Source organism: Macaca fascicularis, chromosome 8 (genome assembly GCF_037993035.2).
Source record: "Macaca fascicularis isolate 582-1 chromosome 8, T2T-MFA8v1.1".
Classification (NCBI taxonomy): domain Eukaryota; kingdom Metazoa; phylum Chordata; class Mammalia; order Primates; family Cercopithecidae; genus Macaca; species Macaca fascicularis.
This window is the reverse complement of record NC_088382.1, coordinates 119,508,260-119,527,514: the sequence shown is the minus strand read 5'-3', so window position 1 is coordinate 119,527,514 and position 19,255 is coordinate 119,508,260. Positions and strand designations below refer to the sequence as shown.

The 19,255-nt window shown below is 38.7% G+C and overlaps 1 protein-coding gene and 1 long non-coding RNA gene across 4 annotated transcripts in view; one reads left to right on the top strand and one right to left on the bottom strand.

The window, feature by feature from the left end:
* LOC135964805 (uncharacterized) overlaps window positions 1-5,874 on the bottom strand; it is a 568,134-nt gene extending 562,260 nt beyond the window's left edge. For all 3 annotated transcript variants that reach the window (XR_010577459.2, XR_010577458.2, XR_012416940.1), the window contains exon 1: window positions 5,696-5,874. This is a non-coding gene — a long non-coding RNA (uncharacterized lncRNA). The remainder of the gene's footprint in view (window positions 1-5,695) is intronic.
* On the top strand, window positions 5,567-17,734 carry KCNV1 (potassium voltage-gated channel modifier subfamily V member 1). Its single transcript, XM_005563949.5, has 4 exons — window positions 5,567-5,740; window positions 6,167-7,426; window positions 8,588-9,117; window positions 12,771-17,734. The coding sequence occupies exons 2-4, from the start codon at window positions 6,966-6,968 to the stop codon at window positions 13,280-13,282; spliced, it is 1,503 nt and encodes a 500-aa protein (XP_005564006.1). The 5' UTR covers window positions 5,567-5,740; window positions 6,167-6,965; the 3' UTR covers window positions 13,283-17,734.
* Window positions 17,735-19,255: the final 1,521 nt, after the last annotated feature.

Below are 19,255 nucleotides of genomic sequence, written 5' to 3'. Positions count from 1 at the left end.
ATTTAATATGTACAATATTTACATTAGTGTTCTATGTGCTTAAACTGAGATTGGAATAATATGTATTCTATAGTTTCACAATCCATTTAACAAAAATATTTCGGCACAGATTTTAGCATATGTGTCCTAAAAAGTTACTTCATGTTTTTTTCTTTTATTAGATTACGTTTAAAATGGCATGAGGATGCTATTTAAAAGGACTATACCATATAATTAAGAACCATTTTGCAAAGAAAAATTGCCTTTCTCCTTGCTTATCTTTACTATTTTCCTTACATTGTCAATGATTGCTCATTACTTTTCTTGCATAGAGTAGGAAAATGTAATCAACCAAACTAGTACTCATTATAAACTGCAATATTAGTTTTTCATATGTGTGTGTTGACTGTGTATATTCGTATGTATTGTATATGTGATATACTATACTTTATACACATATTATATCTGTGTATTCCCATAACTACCCCCTGAATATTGTAAAAGTACATGTCCATAAATATTTACTGAGTGATACACTTGTCATAGGGAAAACCAAGGAAAATTAACATTAAAAACCTTCTGGGATGGGCGTGGTGGCTCACAACTGTAATCACAGCACTTTGGGAAGCCAAGGCAGGCAGATCATGAGGTCAGGAGTTCGAAACCAGCCTGGCCAACATAGTGAAACCCTGTCTCTACTAAAAAATACAAAAAATTAGCCAGGCATGGTGGCGGGCACCTGTAATCCCAGCTACTCAGGAGTAGAATCATTTGAACCCGGGAGGCAGAGGTTGCAGTGAGCTGAGATCACGCCATTGCACTCCAGCCTGGGCGACAAGAGTGAAACTCCATCTCAAAACAACAATAACAAAAACCTCGTAACAGTATGGAGCGCAAAGATTACCTTTCTTCCAATTACAAGACGAAGTTCTCAAGTTTACTGAGTTCCTTAATAACAAAGGAAAGTACTAAATAGAATAAGGAATAAATCTAAAGGCAATTTTGCTTCTAGGATTAATAAATCATATACACTCAAATGAGAGGCACAGTTTTTAATGGTTCCATTTGACTCAACCTTTCTCTATCAAAATAAGGGAATTTGATAGAGTTGGGTAAAAAGTATTTAATTGGAATTTTCAACTTCAATATTGAGTTCACATAACAGCTCCCAGAACATGATGAGCAGAGAACTTGAGATGCTTTTGCTCCACTGCTTCTGAATCTTGTTTATAAAAGCTTAATTTCAACATAATTATAAAAATTAATCTGGTGAACAATAAGTATCCTGAGTCTATGCATTTTTTGATAATTCAAGAAAAATTCAACATGCCTTTGGCATATAGTAGTGACAAAGTGAAAAATCATTTAATGATCAATCTGATTGCCTATCTCTTTTGAAGAATGATTATTTTAAAAAATTGAATTATTTAAATGTGAAATCACAGTCATATGTTGGTTATTGCTGATAAGTAGAGTCATTTCTTAATTATTTGGAGCATATAATAGAAATGTTCCTTTCTCAAAATTATTTGCAAAGAAGAGTGGAAAATGTCTAACAGTGATTTCTCATCATCACATTATTTTTATATCAATGCCCTTCAATGAATAAAGGCTTTGAGTCAAACAAACGTGTTCAAATCTATATCTACTATCTGTTTGACACTTGGAAAATTATTTTAACACTCTGATCCTGGTTTCTCATCTGGAAAACCAAAATCATAATATTACCTTCATTGTTGGGTTATGTAAAATATAAAAGAAATGAGACAATGTTTGTAAAATTCTTAACATAATGCCTATCATCTCACAGGTTAGACATCTTGCAGTTAGGTACTTGGGGGTAGCGGGAAGTATAAAAATATTCCTGAAACATAACAATAACAAAAGTGATAAGAATGACACTGCAGTATACGTTTTACATGGATTATCTCATTTAATTTTAAAACAATAACATAAAGTACTATTGTTATCCCCATTTTACAGATTAGGAAAATGAGACTTACAGGGTTTAAGAAACTTGTTAAGGTCACGCAGCCCATAGAAGGCAGAACAGGGATGAAATACATAAAGGCAACAGCTATTATTATCATATTATTATCCTCACCATCACCGTCATCAACCCATCATGCTATCTCTGTAGCAGACTAGGCTATAAAAATGATTTCTTGGGTACTTCCAAAGATAATTGCCTTCCCTTGGAAGAAATCCAGAACAAGCCCACATTAAGCTAAATTCTGCATTAGAGTGGGCTGTCATAGAGTTGGAAGGATTTATTCCAAGCGCCTAGAAGGCACATGAAAGATGAATAGATAGAATTTGTCAGATTTTCTTTTACCTTTAAACATATCCCAGTGCAATGAAGGAAAAAATGATAAAGTCATTTTGTTCACACACACAGACATTTTTAAACATCATCACAATTGGTACATCTATCTGGTTGTCAGTTCCTGAGAAATCAAAGACAGAGCCAAAGATACGCATACCTCACACAAAACATTGTCTGCATTGTTGATGAATGATAAAAATTAAATGAATTTAGTGTAAATGTATGAAACTACAGTGAGGGAATTAAAAATGAAAATCTAGATTTTACTTAAGTTGAATTTTATAAAGCTGTTTATTCAAGATTATTCACTCATTATATTTCCCATGTCTATCTAATTATAAAAAAAGGTTGTGATATTTTGGATATAAATTAATAATGAATTTACATTTTCCTAAAAAATTTTAATGGCTTATGATCATATTTGTGTAATTGTTTTAAACATTCATATTAGAGATAAGCATTAATGATTTCACAGAAATATTATAATGTATTATTCAAAAGTATCACAGTTAAACAGAATATGATATTAACATAAATATTCTCATGAATTCTTCAAAACCTAAATGAAGTGTTACATATTTTTAACAGTAGGATTTTCTAATAAGCTTAAAATGACTTTTAACTTTTATTTTCATAACTGTTATTGAGTTAGACGTTTAAAGTATGCCATGATTTTTCTTTTGATCTTATTTGTAACTTTTAAGAATATACACTGTTCATTAATAAACTTTAAAATACTCATAAAAATGGAAAGAATTAAAAATACTAGTCGCTGGAGATTCCATATTCAAGTCGATATGTGTAGAATTGATAGATGAAGCCAAAAGCAAGTAGAGTATTTCATAACAAGAATCTTAACGGAAAATCACTCGAATATAACATCTGATGACTAGGGAATATACCCAAAGTCTTTAGACTGTCGGGTTTTTACATTGCAGTACTGAGCAACCTCCCACATGACAATCACATTCCTCCCATGCTATGTAGAAATGAAATGGAAAGCATGACCTCACCACCTCCAACTACTTATCAGCAGTTCTCCTTTGACATACCTCAGGTTATACCTCAGGTCAGGATTAGGGCTAAAAGAAGTAGCCTTGAAGTGGACATATTTCCCTTCTTATTCTATGGTATGCTCTTCCTTGGAGTCTCTTACTAAAATCTGGGCCATTAAGGAAGGAAAATCAACAGACTTAAGGGAAAGGCACAGAGCACAGGTGGGAATTTGTATTACTCCAGACTCTATATTTTAAAAAGGGGTCATTTATATTTATATACTCCATGTTGACTAATCATCCCTCTAGTTATGATTGCCTTGATTAGTGTCAATTGCTATAACTAAAATCAATGCCCAATTGAAACATTTAGGCTGTTAGCAGTTGAGACAGAGTCAGGAGTCAGAAAGGACCTGTTTCAAGCCTTTCACATACCCCTTCACATATTCACTATGTAAGGTAGAAAGTTACTTTCTTAGTGCCTATGAGCATCCAAGTTGAAATCCACAACTAAGGATTACAGTGCTTACATCATAGGATCATTGTGAGAAGTCAGACGTGTAGCAGAGAGCCTGACTCTTAAGGAGAGGTTATTATAACATTCTACAGGACAACATTTATCACAACTGAGGTTCAGTGGCTTAGTGGCAGGGGAGGAGACCTGGAAGCCTCAGTCATCTTTCACTAACCTCTGGTTACCTGACCAAGATCTCTCTCCTCACCTAAAGCTGTCATTCTCCTTTGAACGCTTTCCTCTTTCCTCACCATAATCTGTAAAGCTAGTATAGAATTTTATTGTTAATCATGGTATGAATAAGGCTTAACAGAACTATGGCCTTTTGCTTTTTTTCAATACCTAAATAATCTCTAATTGAGGTGTTGGAGGAGTTTTCTCGCTGTGCAGGGGAAAGCTCCATTATATTAAAAAATAATAACAATACAGTACCTATACAGAATGATGAACTATTGACTGGGATAAATCTAGCATCTCTGTATTTACTGTAGGGAAGAGTTCTTTATGGAGAGAAGTTAATCAAATGGATGGCTGCCAAAAGAACCATGCTTGTAAATATTATAGTTTAAAAAAGTTTATTGAAGTCCCCCATTTATTCTCAGAGGATTACTATAAGCTCCACAACAACAGAGATCTTGTCTGTTCTTCACCGATATATCGCAAGTGCACTGAATAGTGTCAGTATATAGTGAAAGCTCAGTAAACTTTTGTTGAAAGAGTGATGAAAATACCTAATTAAACTCCTGTCCTTCATTAGAAACTTGCAAAGAAAATAAAAGCAACCACACTGATTTATCAACCAAAAAAATAATGTTTCTAGCATTTTGTTTACGAAGACAGCCTCTGACATGTAGTCCTGGATTTGATTTGAACTGTGTGGCCCTTTGTAAATCACTTAATTTCCCTGTGCCTCACTTTTCCTTTCTGTAAAATGTGTATATGCTACCTCATAGTGTTGTCATTATGATTAAATAAGGTACTGCATGAATAAAGAGCCTACAAATTTCCTGGCATAAAGTAAGCACCCATTAAATGTTGGGTGTTTTTATTAAAACTTGAAATTTCACTGAGGAAGGCACTAAGACCCTCGAAGTAAATGATAGCTAGACATCCCACAGCCAGTTGGCAAAGTTAGAACTAAACAGTAACGTTTCTGTCCAATCTGTGAAAAAGCTTATTCTGCCACATCAGACTGCCTGCTTATGTCTTTATATATACTACCTAATATGTGTGTGTGTGTGTGTGTATACTTTCTAATATATACTTATGTATGTAAGTGTATACGTAATATATGCTTTCCAATATGTATTCTGTATATACATGCTAGAAAACAACAAAGATGAGTGTGGTTCACGCTCTCTGGCAAAGACTGGAAAAATGCATGATTCTGAGATGCCTGCTGAAAATGAGAAAACCTTGAACCATGCCAAATAAAGCAGTTAATATAACTGCCCTAACCTCAAGTTTAGCACACTGATCAAGTTGGAAATTTTGTTCTGGAACATTTGCAAAGGCACAGATCCAGGGAAACGGGAATCAAATGCAGTAATTCTGCAAGTGTATTCAGGATGAATGTAATATTCAGTGTCACCAGGCACCTCACTCCCCCGGCCCCCACCCCCGCCGTCTCACCTCCCTCCCTTAGATCCTGCCACTCCCCTCTGCTGGTGCTGGAAGCACTGGGCGGGCTGCTCTCCGGGCTACAGCGGGCGGGGCGGACGCGCTTAGCCTAAGCCCAGTGTCCAGGAGCCCAGAGGGAGGTGGAGGCAAGGTGAGGCAGCAGGCGCTGAGTAGAGCTCAGTTGGAGCACAGTTTCCCTCCTGGACGGGTCGAGTCAGACCTCACGTGTAGACCAAGAGGATCAAAGGAAGGGTACGTTACCTGCGGCGCCGGTTGTGCGCAGATCAGATGTGCCAGGAGCTGCAGGTGAGTCACTTGCTCTTCCCTCCCGCCCCCACCTCCTCGCCCCGAGTCCAACAGGTTGGATGGAGCGTAGCTTCCAGCGGCCCGGTGGGTTCACTTCTAGTCTCACCTGGGCGCTGGCCTCGGCTTCTCCCTTTACCGAGGGAGGCCGTCGTTACTATTTAAATTCCTGCCCCAGCCCACGCTTGTTCTATTCCTTGCCTTTTTGCCTTTCCTTCTAAAATGAGAGCTCCGCTGTGCTCAGAACACCTGCTCTCCGGGAAACTTGTAGGGACAGAAATGGCTAAAAGGAAGGGTGCCTCAACAAAGTGCCTCAACACGAGGTGTACACTCGACAGGGTGGGAACTGACAGTGACATTCCTAGTTCTTAGTGACCCACTGGGGCTTCAATAAAAAGTCATCATTAATTATTCTTGTTTCTTAACCAGGAGGTCAAAACCTAAGGGAGACAGGAGAAGAAAATGGAGCGTCAGTGATCATCAGACTAGAATGAGAGTGAATTGGGAGAAAATGGTGCGGACCCCTCACCCAGAGCACCCTCCCCCACCTGCTCACATCCCCGGCGAACACCCCCGGGGAGGCCTATGAGGCAGCAGTAAAAGAAGAGGGAGGAATATAAAGTCTCAAGTTGGAAGGGACCCGGTTACCACTTCCTTTGCTTTCTGAACTTTTTGTTTTGGTCTCCTGCGGGCAGGAGTGAGTCTCGCCATCCTCCTTGCTGCTTGCTTGCATTCAGCTAAGAGTCATCTTCTCTCTTCTTCCTCCTCCTCCGCCCCACATCTCCCTCCTTCCTCCCTTCCCCAACCCCTCCACCCACCAAGTAGCGAGTCATTCAATCTGTACACCTCCTGGGCTGGGAATCGCAATTGCGAAGTTGGGAGGCGGGGTGACGGCGTTTGAGAAGGGCCAGGGCGACCGGCAGTGTGCACAGGGACTGTGTCGGGCTTGGACCTCACCTGATCCTTTCTCTTAGAGCGACCCTTCCTCTGCTCCCAGTCTCCTCTCTCTGCCACTTGTGCGCTGCTTCCGCGCACTCGCGGCTCCCTAGCGGCAGGAGGAGGAAGGAGCACAGCGGGTGGAGAGAGTGCGCCAGGGAGAGGTAACCCCTTCGGGAGCCCGGGGAATCCCGGTCGCCACCAGGGGCAGTGCCACCGCCCTCGCGGGACCAACGCTTCCGGCGTGTCCCCAACTTTGTGGCGCCCTCAGGCCGCGGCGACTGGGATAGAGATGCCTTCCAGCGGCAGAGCGCTGCTGGACTCGCCGCTGGACAGCGGCTCCCTGACCTCCCTGGACTCTAGTGTCTTCTGCAGCGAGGGTGAAGGGGAGCCCTTGGCGCTCGGGGACTGCTTCACGGTCAATGTGGGCGGCAGCCGCTTCGTGCTCTCGCAGCAGGCGCTGTCCTGCTTCCCGCACACGCGCCTTGGCAAGCTGGCCGTGGTGGTGGCTTCCTACCGCCGCCCTGGGGCCCTGGCCGCCGTGCCCAGCCCTCTGGAGCTTTGCGACGATGCCAACCCCGTGGACAACGAGTACTTCTTCGACCGCAGCTCGCAGGCGTTCCGCTATGTCCTGCACTACTACCGCACCGGCCGCCTGCATGTCATGGAGCAGCTGTGCGCGCTCTCCTTCCTGCAGGAGATCCAGTACTGGGGCATCGATGAGCTCAGCATCGATTCCTGCTGCAGGGACAGGTACCCCGGAGGCACGCGGCGGCTGGGCGGGGAGGCGGGCGCGGCAGAGAAAAAGGAAGGCACAGGTAGATTTGAGGCTTTACATAAGCTTCGCTGGAGCCAGGCCTAGCAATAAGGTGTGGCCACTTCTGGGTTGACAGGTGGGGTGGGGGTGGGGGTGGGGGACTGGAAAGCGTCATCGCCAACTTTTGAATAGAACTTTTTGAATCTCTTTGTTCCCTTTTTTGAGTATGCTAATTTAACGTATAAGGCAAGGGACTTCAGGCCCACAATAAATATTTGGTGACTGAATAAATGAATCAGAAAAGCCATGGTCCAAAAGATGCATGCATAGGGATAAAAGATTTGGCACGCAGCATTATCATTTATCAAACCTAGAACACTGACTGTAAAACTTGAATGGAGAATTGTTTTAAATATAGAAGATAAAAGGTTGGTCCCTTGATTGAAAGATTGTGGAACTCTGAGGTTATCTTGCTATTATTACCATTTCTTCATGAATACATTTCCTTTACACACACACAAAAGTTCCATCTGCCAAACATCTGTTCTTGTTACCAGAAAATGGGTAATAAAATGTATTAATCCAAAGTAGCTTTGCTATGTATAAACTTCTACTAAGAAAGTGTCATTTTAAAAATTATAATCCAGGCCGGTGGTGGTGGCTCACGCCTGTGATCCCAGCACTTTGGGAGGCCGAGGCAGGTGGATCACTTGAGGCGAAGACTTCGAGACCCCCCACTCCCAGGCAACATGGTGAAACCCTGTCTGTACTAAAAATACAAAAATTACCCGGGGTGGTGGCGCACACCTGTAATCCCAGCTACTCAGGAGGCTAGGGCAGGAGAATCGCTTGAACCTGGGAAGTGGAGGCTACAGTGAGCTGAGATCACTCCACAGCACTCCAGCCTGGGCCACAGAGCGAGATTCCATCTCAAATAAAATAAAATAAAATAAAATAAAAAGAAAAAAGAAAGATAATCATAATCCTAAGGGAGAAATTCTGAATACTGTGGATAAGACACAACCTAACTAAAATATGAATAGACATTTTTCTCCATTTCGTTGAATGAAAAGTCTGACCTCCCTGCCATGTTTAATTATCTTATACTTCTGTATTTTAATAAAGTTTGACTAATCACCAATTGTTTTCTCTACAAGATACTTCAGAAGAAAAGAGCTGAGTGAAACTTTAGACTTCAAGAAGGACACAGAAGACCAGGAAAGTCAACATGAGAGTGAACAGGACTTCTCCCAAGGACCTTGTCCCACTGTTCGCCAGAAGCTCTGGAATATCCTGGAGAAACCTGGATCTTCCACAGCTGCCCGTATCTTTGGGGTCATCTCTATTATCTTCGTGGTGGTGTCCATCATTAACATGGCCCTGATGTCAGCTGAGTTAAGCTGGCTGGACCTGCAGCTGCTGGAAATCCTGGAGTATGTGTGCATTAGCTGGTTCACCGGGGAATTTGTCCTCCGCTTCCTGTGTGTGCGGGACAGGTGTCGCTTCCTAAGAAAGGTGCCCAACATCATAGACCTCCTTGCCATCTTGCCCTTCTACATCACTCTTCTGGTAGAGAGCCTAAGTGGGAGCCAGACCACGCAGGAGCTGGAGAACGTTGGGCGCATTGTCCAGGTTTTGAGGCTGCTCAGAGCTCTGCGCATGCTAAAGCTGGGCAGACATTCCACAGGTATTCAGATTTCATTGATGACTTTTAATTTGCATTGCATGTCAGCATTCGTTATTTGACCACAGTACAAGGAAAGTAACGCTGAACTGATATTCAAAATTACCGACTCCCATACTTTACCCGATCATGACCTCTAAAGAGATACTGGGAAGATAAAACCTTGAAGTTGTTATCACAGGTGTAGAAAAGTGAGCTCTCACATACCTCCTCTCCATAAGAGAAATATTGAGAGAAAATTTGACCATTTGCTAACCTCAGTTTATTTGAAACCATTGCCCAGAAGATTTACAAAAATTAAAGGCACTCTGCCTCTTCAAGATTCTAGACAAAACAGGCCTAAATGACACATAAAAAGATACACATAAATTATATATGATATATAGGGACATAAACCAATTTCTCTTCAGTATCCAAGAAGTGCTTGCCACATATACTCCTTGGCAGAAGGGAAAGTCAGCCCTTCAGAGCATTCTCTGGCCATGCAGAAAGGGAAATGACTAGGCGAAGGTGGCCTTTCCAAAATTTTCGAAGAAGCAATGAAAATATTTTGCTTTGGGAGAAAGCAAAATGAACTAATTAAATGCTTTATCTAGTATCTGAAGGTTTTCTTGTCCCTAACCTGGGATGTATGAGAGAGGGGAATACAGAAATCCCTTAGTTTTTTGTGTGTCATAGAGCCTTTGAAAATACAATTAAGATTTTCCTAGAAAAGTCTCCATATAATACACACACAAACACATAAGGTACGTGAAAATTATAATCAATATCAGTGAAAATCACAGAAACTGATTAAAAATGATTCTTGCATCCCCAACAGTAGTAGTTATCAGTGGCTGGCCCTGCAACTGTCAGATGTTTTGGAGTACATGAGTTTTCTTGTGACATACCTTAATGAAAACAAGAATCCCCAGACAAGCTTGTTGAAATACAGCTTCTGGCTCCAACCCCCAGAAAGCTTGAGGCCGGATCTAGGAGCACACATTTTATAAATAATAAGTTCACCAATGACTTTGATGTAGGTGGTTCTTGGACAAAACCTTAAGAAACACTGAAGTATGATATCATATTAATTTTATATATGTTGACACAAATACATATTAGCACAAACAAATTGACTACAGATTACTATCCCTATTTTATTTCCCTAGATATGTGCCCTGACTGACCACCTAAAAAAGGTTGATGGTAGTTGTCCTTCTAATAAATGTTGAGTGAAATTAACTTCTGATATGTTTTTCTTCAACATTTCTCTGGTAATTAGAACTTATTATAATATAATTTTGGTAGTGTATTTTCCTAGCTAGTCTCACATACCAGGAATTTGATAATGGGGTTTCAAAGAACTTTTACAAGTACCACTCTTTGTTTTCTGACACAGATAATGGGATGCTTTCTTCAAGTATTTATAAACTCTTCACAAGACTCAATTTAAAAACATCCAGTAAAGACTACATTTTTTTTTCTAGAAGAAAGGAAAAGGAAAATAACAGTAATTTCCACAATGTCACCTCTTCAAAGATTTTCTCCATTCCAAAACATGTATAAAGTTTTAGTAAACCCTTAATTATTAAAAATATATGACTAGGATATTTGACAATTTTTGCCTCAACACTACACTTATTAAAATGTAAACATAGATGACCTATTTCCCCATGTATTAATTATAAATAAAAATTGAGAGGTGTTATAGAATAATGGGTTTTTGGCCAGACAACTAGGTTTAAATTATGGCTCTGTAGCTTTCTACTAGATAAGCTATCTTTTCATGCCTCAGCCTCCTCATCTGTATAATGGCATAACAATTACCTTGTCCCTCTTACATCCTTTCTTTTGAGGATTCTCTGAGTTAATAGAGATAACATGCTAGAAATTCCACCCACTTTGTTTTCCTTTACAAAATTGTTTCGAACATTTGCTTTAAATTAAAACAGTGTTCCCAGACAAATGCTATGCATCTCCTCATGTGTTGTGAATTTATTTAAAGAACGTAATTCCATGTAGACACATCAAGGCCAGTTCTTTATAAAGGTAAATATATTATAAGGTATTCTGAAAGATATTCTTTTGAAGTTAAACTTCAAACTATTCAATGATCTTTAAAAATAGCTGGTTAATAATTCAAGAATATCTCAAACTTTGAAGAGCAAGATTCAAAACCATAAGAGTATGATTAGTATGTTAATGCATTTGAAATAGTTTCTAGTGAGTGAATAAAAACAAAAAATGATACTAAGGGGTATTATTTTGGACTTCTGAGTCAATATCATTTTGACATCATGTTGATATAATTTCAAAATGTGGACAAACTTTATTAACCACCTCTCTAGTATTAGGGAATAAATCGTATGGTTCATTCAAAGCTTGGTTCCATGATGGGCTTTTCTTTCTTTCTTTCTTTTTTTTTTTTTTTCTGAGACAGAGTTTTTTTTTTCTATTGCCCAGGCTGGATTTTAATGGCGTGATCTCGGCTCATGGCAAACTTCGCCTCACGGGTTCAAGTTATTCTCCAGTCTCAGTCTCCCAAGTAACTAGGATTACAGGCGCACACTATCACAACGGGCTGATTTTTGTACTTTTAGTAGGGGTTTCACCACGTTGGCCAGGCTGGTCTCAAACTCCTGACCTCGTGATCTGCCTGCCTCAGCCTCCCAAAGTGCTGGGATTATAGGTGTGAGCCACCACTCCGGCTCATAAGGGGCTCTTACTCCCCTTAGGACCTAGTGTCTTCAGAGACAGAATTGGACTATGGAGGGTTTGTCTCCCTGGGGTTTAATAAATCCTCAGATCTAGGAATGGAAAAGCAGCCAATGCTTCATAATGAGTAAATTCTCTAGTGGTTCCATTTTCCATATCTTTGTGCAATGGAGGAATATTCTGTATTCAGGTCTGTTATTATAGGAAAGCAGAAATTTTATGTACTCAAGGGAGATAATTTCCTATAGCTTTGGTATTAAGGACTAGGGTTTCAGTGGGTGTCTTGGGAGTTCAGACCTCCTCCTGATATACCACTGAGAATGTCCCCTGAATATACATGTGATGTTCTCATGTCAAGTTTATCACCAATGCCTAACTTCCTTCTGCAGCTTCACTTTGTTGCTATGGTGCCCATTGTTTACTTTTTCTGGCTTTCCGGTAATCAGGTTCCTGAATGTGTTAAACTTCACAAGGAAGGTGAGAAAAACAGACACACAAAATACAAGACACCATAAAATTGGCATTAGAAACAAGTGCTAAAATGATGCATTGAAATGCAGATGTGACCAAATGAGCCCTCCACATACAACACCGCAAAGGCCTCTTATTGTGCAGACTAAAGTACAAAACTCCTATCATACCACCCCTGCCTGCCTTCAGCCTTACTTCTCACCTTCTTTTTAATAGTAGAAGTTCAATAATTTTATAGATGGAGTAATGAATCTAATTATATTTCTCTCTAGCCTTCTCAACTTGGTCCCATCAACTAGACTGTGAACTTCCTGAGCACAAGGATTATGATTTAATCAACTTTGCATCCCCAGAACATTGCCCAGTGCTGGGGACATTTAAGTGTGCAATGCAGTTTGTGGGTGGAGAGCAAGGAGGGAGAGGGGAGGGAAGGGCAGGAAGAGAGAGAAGAGGGATGCCAATGACTGACAGCATTTGTTCTATTGCAGGATTACGCTCCCTTGGGATGACAATCACCCAGTGTTATGAAGAAGTTGGCCTACTGCTCCTATTTCTATCCGTGGGAATCTCTATATTTTCAACTGTAGAATACTTTGCTGAGCAAAGCATTCCTGACACAACCTTCACAAGTGTCCCTTGCGCATGGTGGTGGGCCACCACCTCTATGACTACCGTGGGATATGGGGACATTAGACCAGACACCACCACAGGCAAAATCGTGGCCTTCATGTGTATATTATCAGGAATTCTTGTCTTGGCCTTGCCTATTGCTATTATTAATGATCGCTTCTCTGCTTGCTACTTCACCTTGAAACTCAAGGAAGCAGCTGTTAGACAGCGTGAAGCCCTGAAGAAGCTTACCAAGAATATAGCCACTGACTCATATATCAGTGTTAACTTGAGAGATGTCTATGCCCGGAGTATCATGGAGATGCTTCGACTGAAAGGCAGAGAAAGAGCAAGTACCAGGAGCAGCGGGGGAGATGATTTCTGGTTTTGAATTAATTTTCAATTTATTTACAAAAGCTATGTACAATTTACTAAAATGATAAAGCAGTGATGTGGATTTCTGTATTCTGATGATGAGTCTCTTCGGAGTACTGCTCATCTTAATTAATTTTTGCTGATACATTGCTTCGTCTACTAGAACATTCCACATCACCTATAACAACTGCACAGTGTTCTGACACATCTGAGTATCCAAAATAGCCAATTAACACAATCAAATACAACTGGGCCAATATAAACATGTTTGAATTGTCAAATAGAAAATAATGTTATTGCAATACACACAAAAAGTTAAAGATTTTATGTATCGCTAATAGTAGAAGTTTTCTGCACCACTAATTTTTTAAAAATGGAAGTTAAACTACATAGCCCAGAGAAAGATAAGTAAATATTTAAGAACATATTGAACAACTTTGCTGTTTAAAGATATTATCCAAGTACATAAATTATTCCTTTCTCTATCAATTAAGGCTATTAAATATAATAATTAGCTTTACAAGAGGAAACCCTTATTTGATGGGCAGAGATTGTATCCCTACCTTCTTTTTCGTGTAAACCACTGGTCACAAATGAACTGATCTCTGTATCTCATTATTACTATAAGAGATGGGAATCTCAAAACTGCTTAGATTGCAGTACATGAGTCTGCACAAAAACTTCAACAATTGCACATCTTCATTCTCCCAACTGAGTGTAATATGTGGAGCATAAAACAGCATATTTCTTAGTACTTCATGAATATCAGATGGTCTTCAAATGTCTCTTTATGGATGTATTGTTCACGTTATGGCTTTAAAATAATGAATATATGAAAGTGAGGTAGTGAACATCCTAAATTTCTACACTGAAATTATTAAATAATCTTATTTCATAAAATGGGAAATATATGTTGAATGACATCACTGGATGAACTGGAAGATCTTTTATTTGTTAACAAAAAATATTATGGACAGCTTTCTGTCTGTTGGGGTAAATAGCAAATGTTCAAACTTTGCAGGCATTTTGACATTCATGATAATAATACAATTCCTAGACATTGTGTTATATAATTAAAGCCAAAACCTCTAAAGCTAAGAACTAGCTCATGATTCCCATTATTTTAGTAAATGAGATTCTAAAACCTAAGAATAACAAGGAATGCATCACTTTCATACCTACATTTCCAATATAATAGAGCCCCCAAGGGAAAGAAAATTGGTTCTTGAGGAAAAAGAAAAAATCTTATCACTTCATATACAAAACACAGATAAGCATATTGAGTATATCTGTGGTATTAACATTTCATGGGGGTGAGATATGAGGGAAAAAATGCCTAGAAGGCTCTTTGCCAGGGGTTCGTGGTGATAAGAAATAAACATTGAGAACTGCTTTAATATATAGCTATAACATATTTCATAAACTTTATTCAAGACATCCTATTATGCTATGCACTACCAAGAAAGAAAGATGCCAGTCAATTGTAAGATGCCATTAACTGTAAAATGCATCCGGATTTCAGATATGTAAAAATTTAAAATAAGCACCTTAAAATCAATGAAATATCGCATGTTCTACCTCCTGTTTTCTGGTATGCATGGTTAAGCTCTGAAAACATTTTCACTGATGGCATGAGTTTTAGATTGTGTGCTAAAGTACTTTAATTCATTTAACTTGTTTCCACTTCTCCTAAATATTAGAAAAGGTTCAGGAGATATGAATATTAATAAGATAAATATTTTCCTTCTTACACACATACATGGGTGCTAGAGTGTGGCACAGGGCCACTAGTCGTAGTATAAATCCCTTCCACAATCTGAAGGGGAAGTAGAAGTTAGACACAGAAGGTAACCTTACTCCAGCTTTTCTAGAACTTTCCCTAATAAGAATAGTTACTCTGATCCAGGACTGTGCTCTGTATTCATCATGTATTATGCCATTTTATCCTCAAAATATCCCTATTATATAATTACTATTCTTATACTCTTCAAAATACATATTTTATATATTTGTTAACTCAACAAATATTTATTAAGGATCTTTTGGTGTGCAAGGGACTAGGGAGTCTTTCTTAAACAAGACTAGGTCCTGTTTTCTTGTACTTAACATTCTATTCAAAGGTACGTGAGGGAAAGACAGAGAAACTGAAACATTAAAAGGTATAAACTTGCCTAAATTCACACAGGCTATAGACGGCAGAGCCAGGGCTGAACACCAATCTGCCTGACCCTGAAAACGACAATCCTAAAAGTCAAGTTGCAGATTTCATTCTTCCCACACAAGCTCTGCATAGAAATTTATTTTTTAGGCAGGCAAGCCAACTTCTTGTGCATGGAGAAGTTCAATATGCCTTAAGTAAAATATCAGCTTATTCTCAGAGGTGGAATGGTGCTTTTAAGTAAAGGCTGTGGTGACACCTTATAGTCATTATTAGATTAAAAAAATATTATCTTTAGAGTAAATAGTAGTTGGAAAAAAAGTTAAAAACTATGTGTATACATATGTATATATGTTTTTATCACGGAGGATCCTAAACATCTTCTCTACAAGTGTGCTGTTAGCTATATAAATGTTGTCAAGATGTAAGTATTCAGAAAGAAGTTTTAAAATGTCATTGCTTACTCAATTTTGCTGTTAAATAAAATATCAGTTTATTTATCCAATGAATGTATATATAAGCAAACCAAATTTCATTTAAGTAAAAAAATCAAAGCAGGAACTCTGCCAATTTTATATCCCATTGTTTTAACACATTAAACACTTTTTAAACATCTAAGAATTATTGTTATGAAACAATAATTTTTAAAAATATAAAATAATTGAATTATTGTCTTTCTCTAAGCTATTTAGAGAACACTACTTTCTTTGTTTTGTTTTGGTTTTTTGAGACGGAGCCTCGCTCTGTGGCCCAGGCTGGAGTGCAGTGGTGCAATCTCGGCTCACTGCAAGCTCCGCCTCCTGGGTTCACGCCCTTCTCCTGCCTCTCAGCCTGCCAAGTAGCTGGGACTACAGGCGCCCGCCACCATGCCCGGCTAATTTTTTGTGTTTTTAGTAGAGACGGGGTTTCACCGTGTTAGCCACTTTCTTTGTTAATTTAACTGTTATTTTAAGTTCAGGGATATATGTGCACGTTTGTTATACAGGTAAATTTGTGTCATCAGAGTTTTTTTTGTATAGATTATTTCATAACCCAGGTATTAAACCTAGTACCCATTAGTTATTTTTCCTGACTCTCTCTCTCCTCCTAACCAGCACCCTCTGCTAGGCCCCAGTGTGTGTTGTTTCCCACTATGTGTTCATGTGTTCTCATTATTTAGTTCCCACTTATAAGTGAGAACATGTGGCATTTGGTTTTCTCTTCCTGCATTACGATAATAAGGATAATAGCTTCCAGCTCCATCCATGTCCCTGCAAATGACATGATCTCACTCTTTCATATGATATGGCTGGATAGTACTTCATGGTGTATACATACATTTTCTTTATCCAGTCTACAATTGATGGGCATTTAGGTTTATTCCATGTCTTTGCTACTGTGAATAGTGCTGCATTGAACATACATGTGCATGTATCTTTATAATTAAACAATTTATATTCCTTGGTTATATACCTATTAATGGGACTGCTGGATCCAATGGTATTTCTGTTTTTAGGTTTTTGAGGAATTGCCACACTCTCACATGGTTGAACTAATTTACACTCCCAGCAACAGTGTATAAGTGTTCCAGTGTCTCCACAAGTTCCCCAGCATCTGCTTTTTTTTTCTTTTGACTTTTTAATAATTGCCATTCTGACTAGTGTGAAATGGTATCTCATTGTGGTTTTGATTTGCGTTTCTCTAAGGATCAGTGATATTGAGGCTTTTTTCATATCATTGTTGGCTGGATGTATGTTTTCTTTTGAAAAGTGTCTGTTCATATCCTTTGCCCACTTTTTAATGGGTTTATTTGTTTTTTTCTTATAAATTTAAGTATCTTATAGATGCTGGAATATTAGACCTTTGTAGATGTATAGTTTGCAAATATTTTCCCCCAATCTGTAGGTTGTCTGTTCACTCTGCTGATAGGTTCCTTTGCTCTGACAAAGCTCTAGAGTTTAATTAGATCCCATTTGTCAATTTTTCCTTTCTTTGCAACCGTCTTTTGTGTCTTCATCACGAAATCTCTGCCTGTTAGAAAACACTACTTTCAAACATTTAAATGCATATGGGTAATGCTTGAGTACCTAAAAAAGCAATTTTAAGAAATTACTGATGTATCTCTATTAGGAGTGACATATTCATATTTTATTTTATGTGTATATTATTTATATAACGTACAAGAAATTGTTGCATTTATCATTTTAATGCAAAGTAGTATCAACTATAATGGATTAGATGCACAAATAACCGAGGTAGGAACCTCAGTTCTGTGTTTTAATGTGGAATTCTTATGCTTATTAAAATATTTTGATTAGCTGTTGCAGAAAATAGATATGCTGACCCAATTTATCTAAGCAAAACATTGTCACTGGATAAGCTTACTACCTTGAGAAATATTTTTATTGATACATTGTGTTAACAAGAAAAGTCTCTTCTTTTGAAATATTAGCCATTAATAACTGTCTTATGAATCCTTCAGTTCAGATCCAACAAGATACTGGATAACAGGCAAATGATGTGTTCTGATGATTTCCTTCATGACTTTTCTTTGCAAAGCATCACCACCCCAGAACTCTCTCCAAGCCATACTAATATAAGGAAGATAAATGTCACACAGGGAGAGCTTTACTCACCAACAGGCAATTGCTCACATGGTACATTTTTCAGGATGATAGGAAAACCTGGATACTCACCATCCTTATGTTCTCACTGTGCTTATATTATATTATATTATATTATATTATATTATAATCACTCCGTTGCTTGCACTCTCAACTCTAGTGCCCCTCTCTTCCTTCCTGGTATTAAATTGGCAATACCTTGACCCTAATTAAATCCAATCCAGTGCCTTCTTGTGCCTGTCCTTGTAGAGCAGATCATGCCCTACAGAAAAAAACACAATGCCTGCAGACTGCTCTCACTTTACATTCATGCTTACAACCCCAAATGGGTTCTTAACGCTTCCAGGCAATCTCATATGGCAATTCCTGAGTCCATTCACTTTCCTGAGACAAGTAAAAACCTCTAACACCTCCCTTGGATTCCGCTTTTACTCAGAAAATAGAATCAGAAGAGGATTTTTTAAAAAAGAGTCATCACCCACATTTATCCACCTACCTCCATCTGTGCCTATTAACTCTGCCTTTCCTCACTTTACGAGGGTTGGATCGTCCATCCACACTTTATCTCCGACTCCAGGACGTTGCTACAGAGAGCTTTTCCCCTCTTCTTACTATTTTATCAAATTTCCCCCTTCCTACTTCCTGTCAGCACACAAACATGATTTTTTTCCCATCTTAAAATTAAAAAAAAAAAAAAGCCGTCAAAATTCCTTGCATCTATTTCATCCTCTAGAAAACATCGAATTCTCTTCTCTTTCTTATGGCAAAATTATTTGACAGCAGTCTCCATACTCACTCTCTCCCTTTGTATATTCACTGTGTATCTTCCCATTCTTTCCTGAAAATTCACATAAGTCTACCACCCCTACAACTCCTGTAAAACTTTTCTTAAGGTCAGCAGTGACCCCATCATTGCCAAATCCAATCATTTCTTAGAATTCATATTGCCAGATTCATCAACAGCATTTTAAAAGATTAATTACAGATTCTTCCTTAAAACACTTCCTTTACTTGACTTCCAGTCCTTCATGCCTTCCTAATTTAATCCCCACTTCACTGTTCAGTTGTCTTTTCTAATTGAGGTCGTAAATCAGAGCTTAATCATCAGTCCTCTTTTATGCTTCATTTATTCTGCTCCCTTGATAAAAATCACCTGATTCCATGGCTTACATATCATTGATTCTTGGTCAATTCCCAAATTTCTACATCCAGATTAGAACTTTCCTCT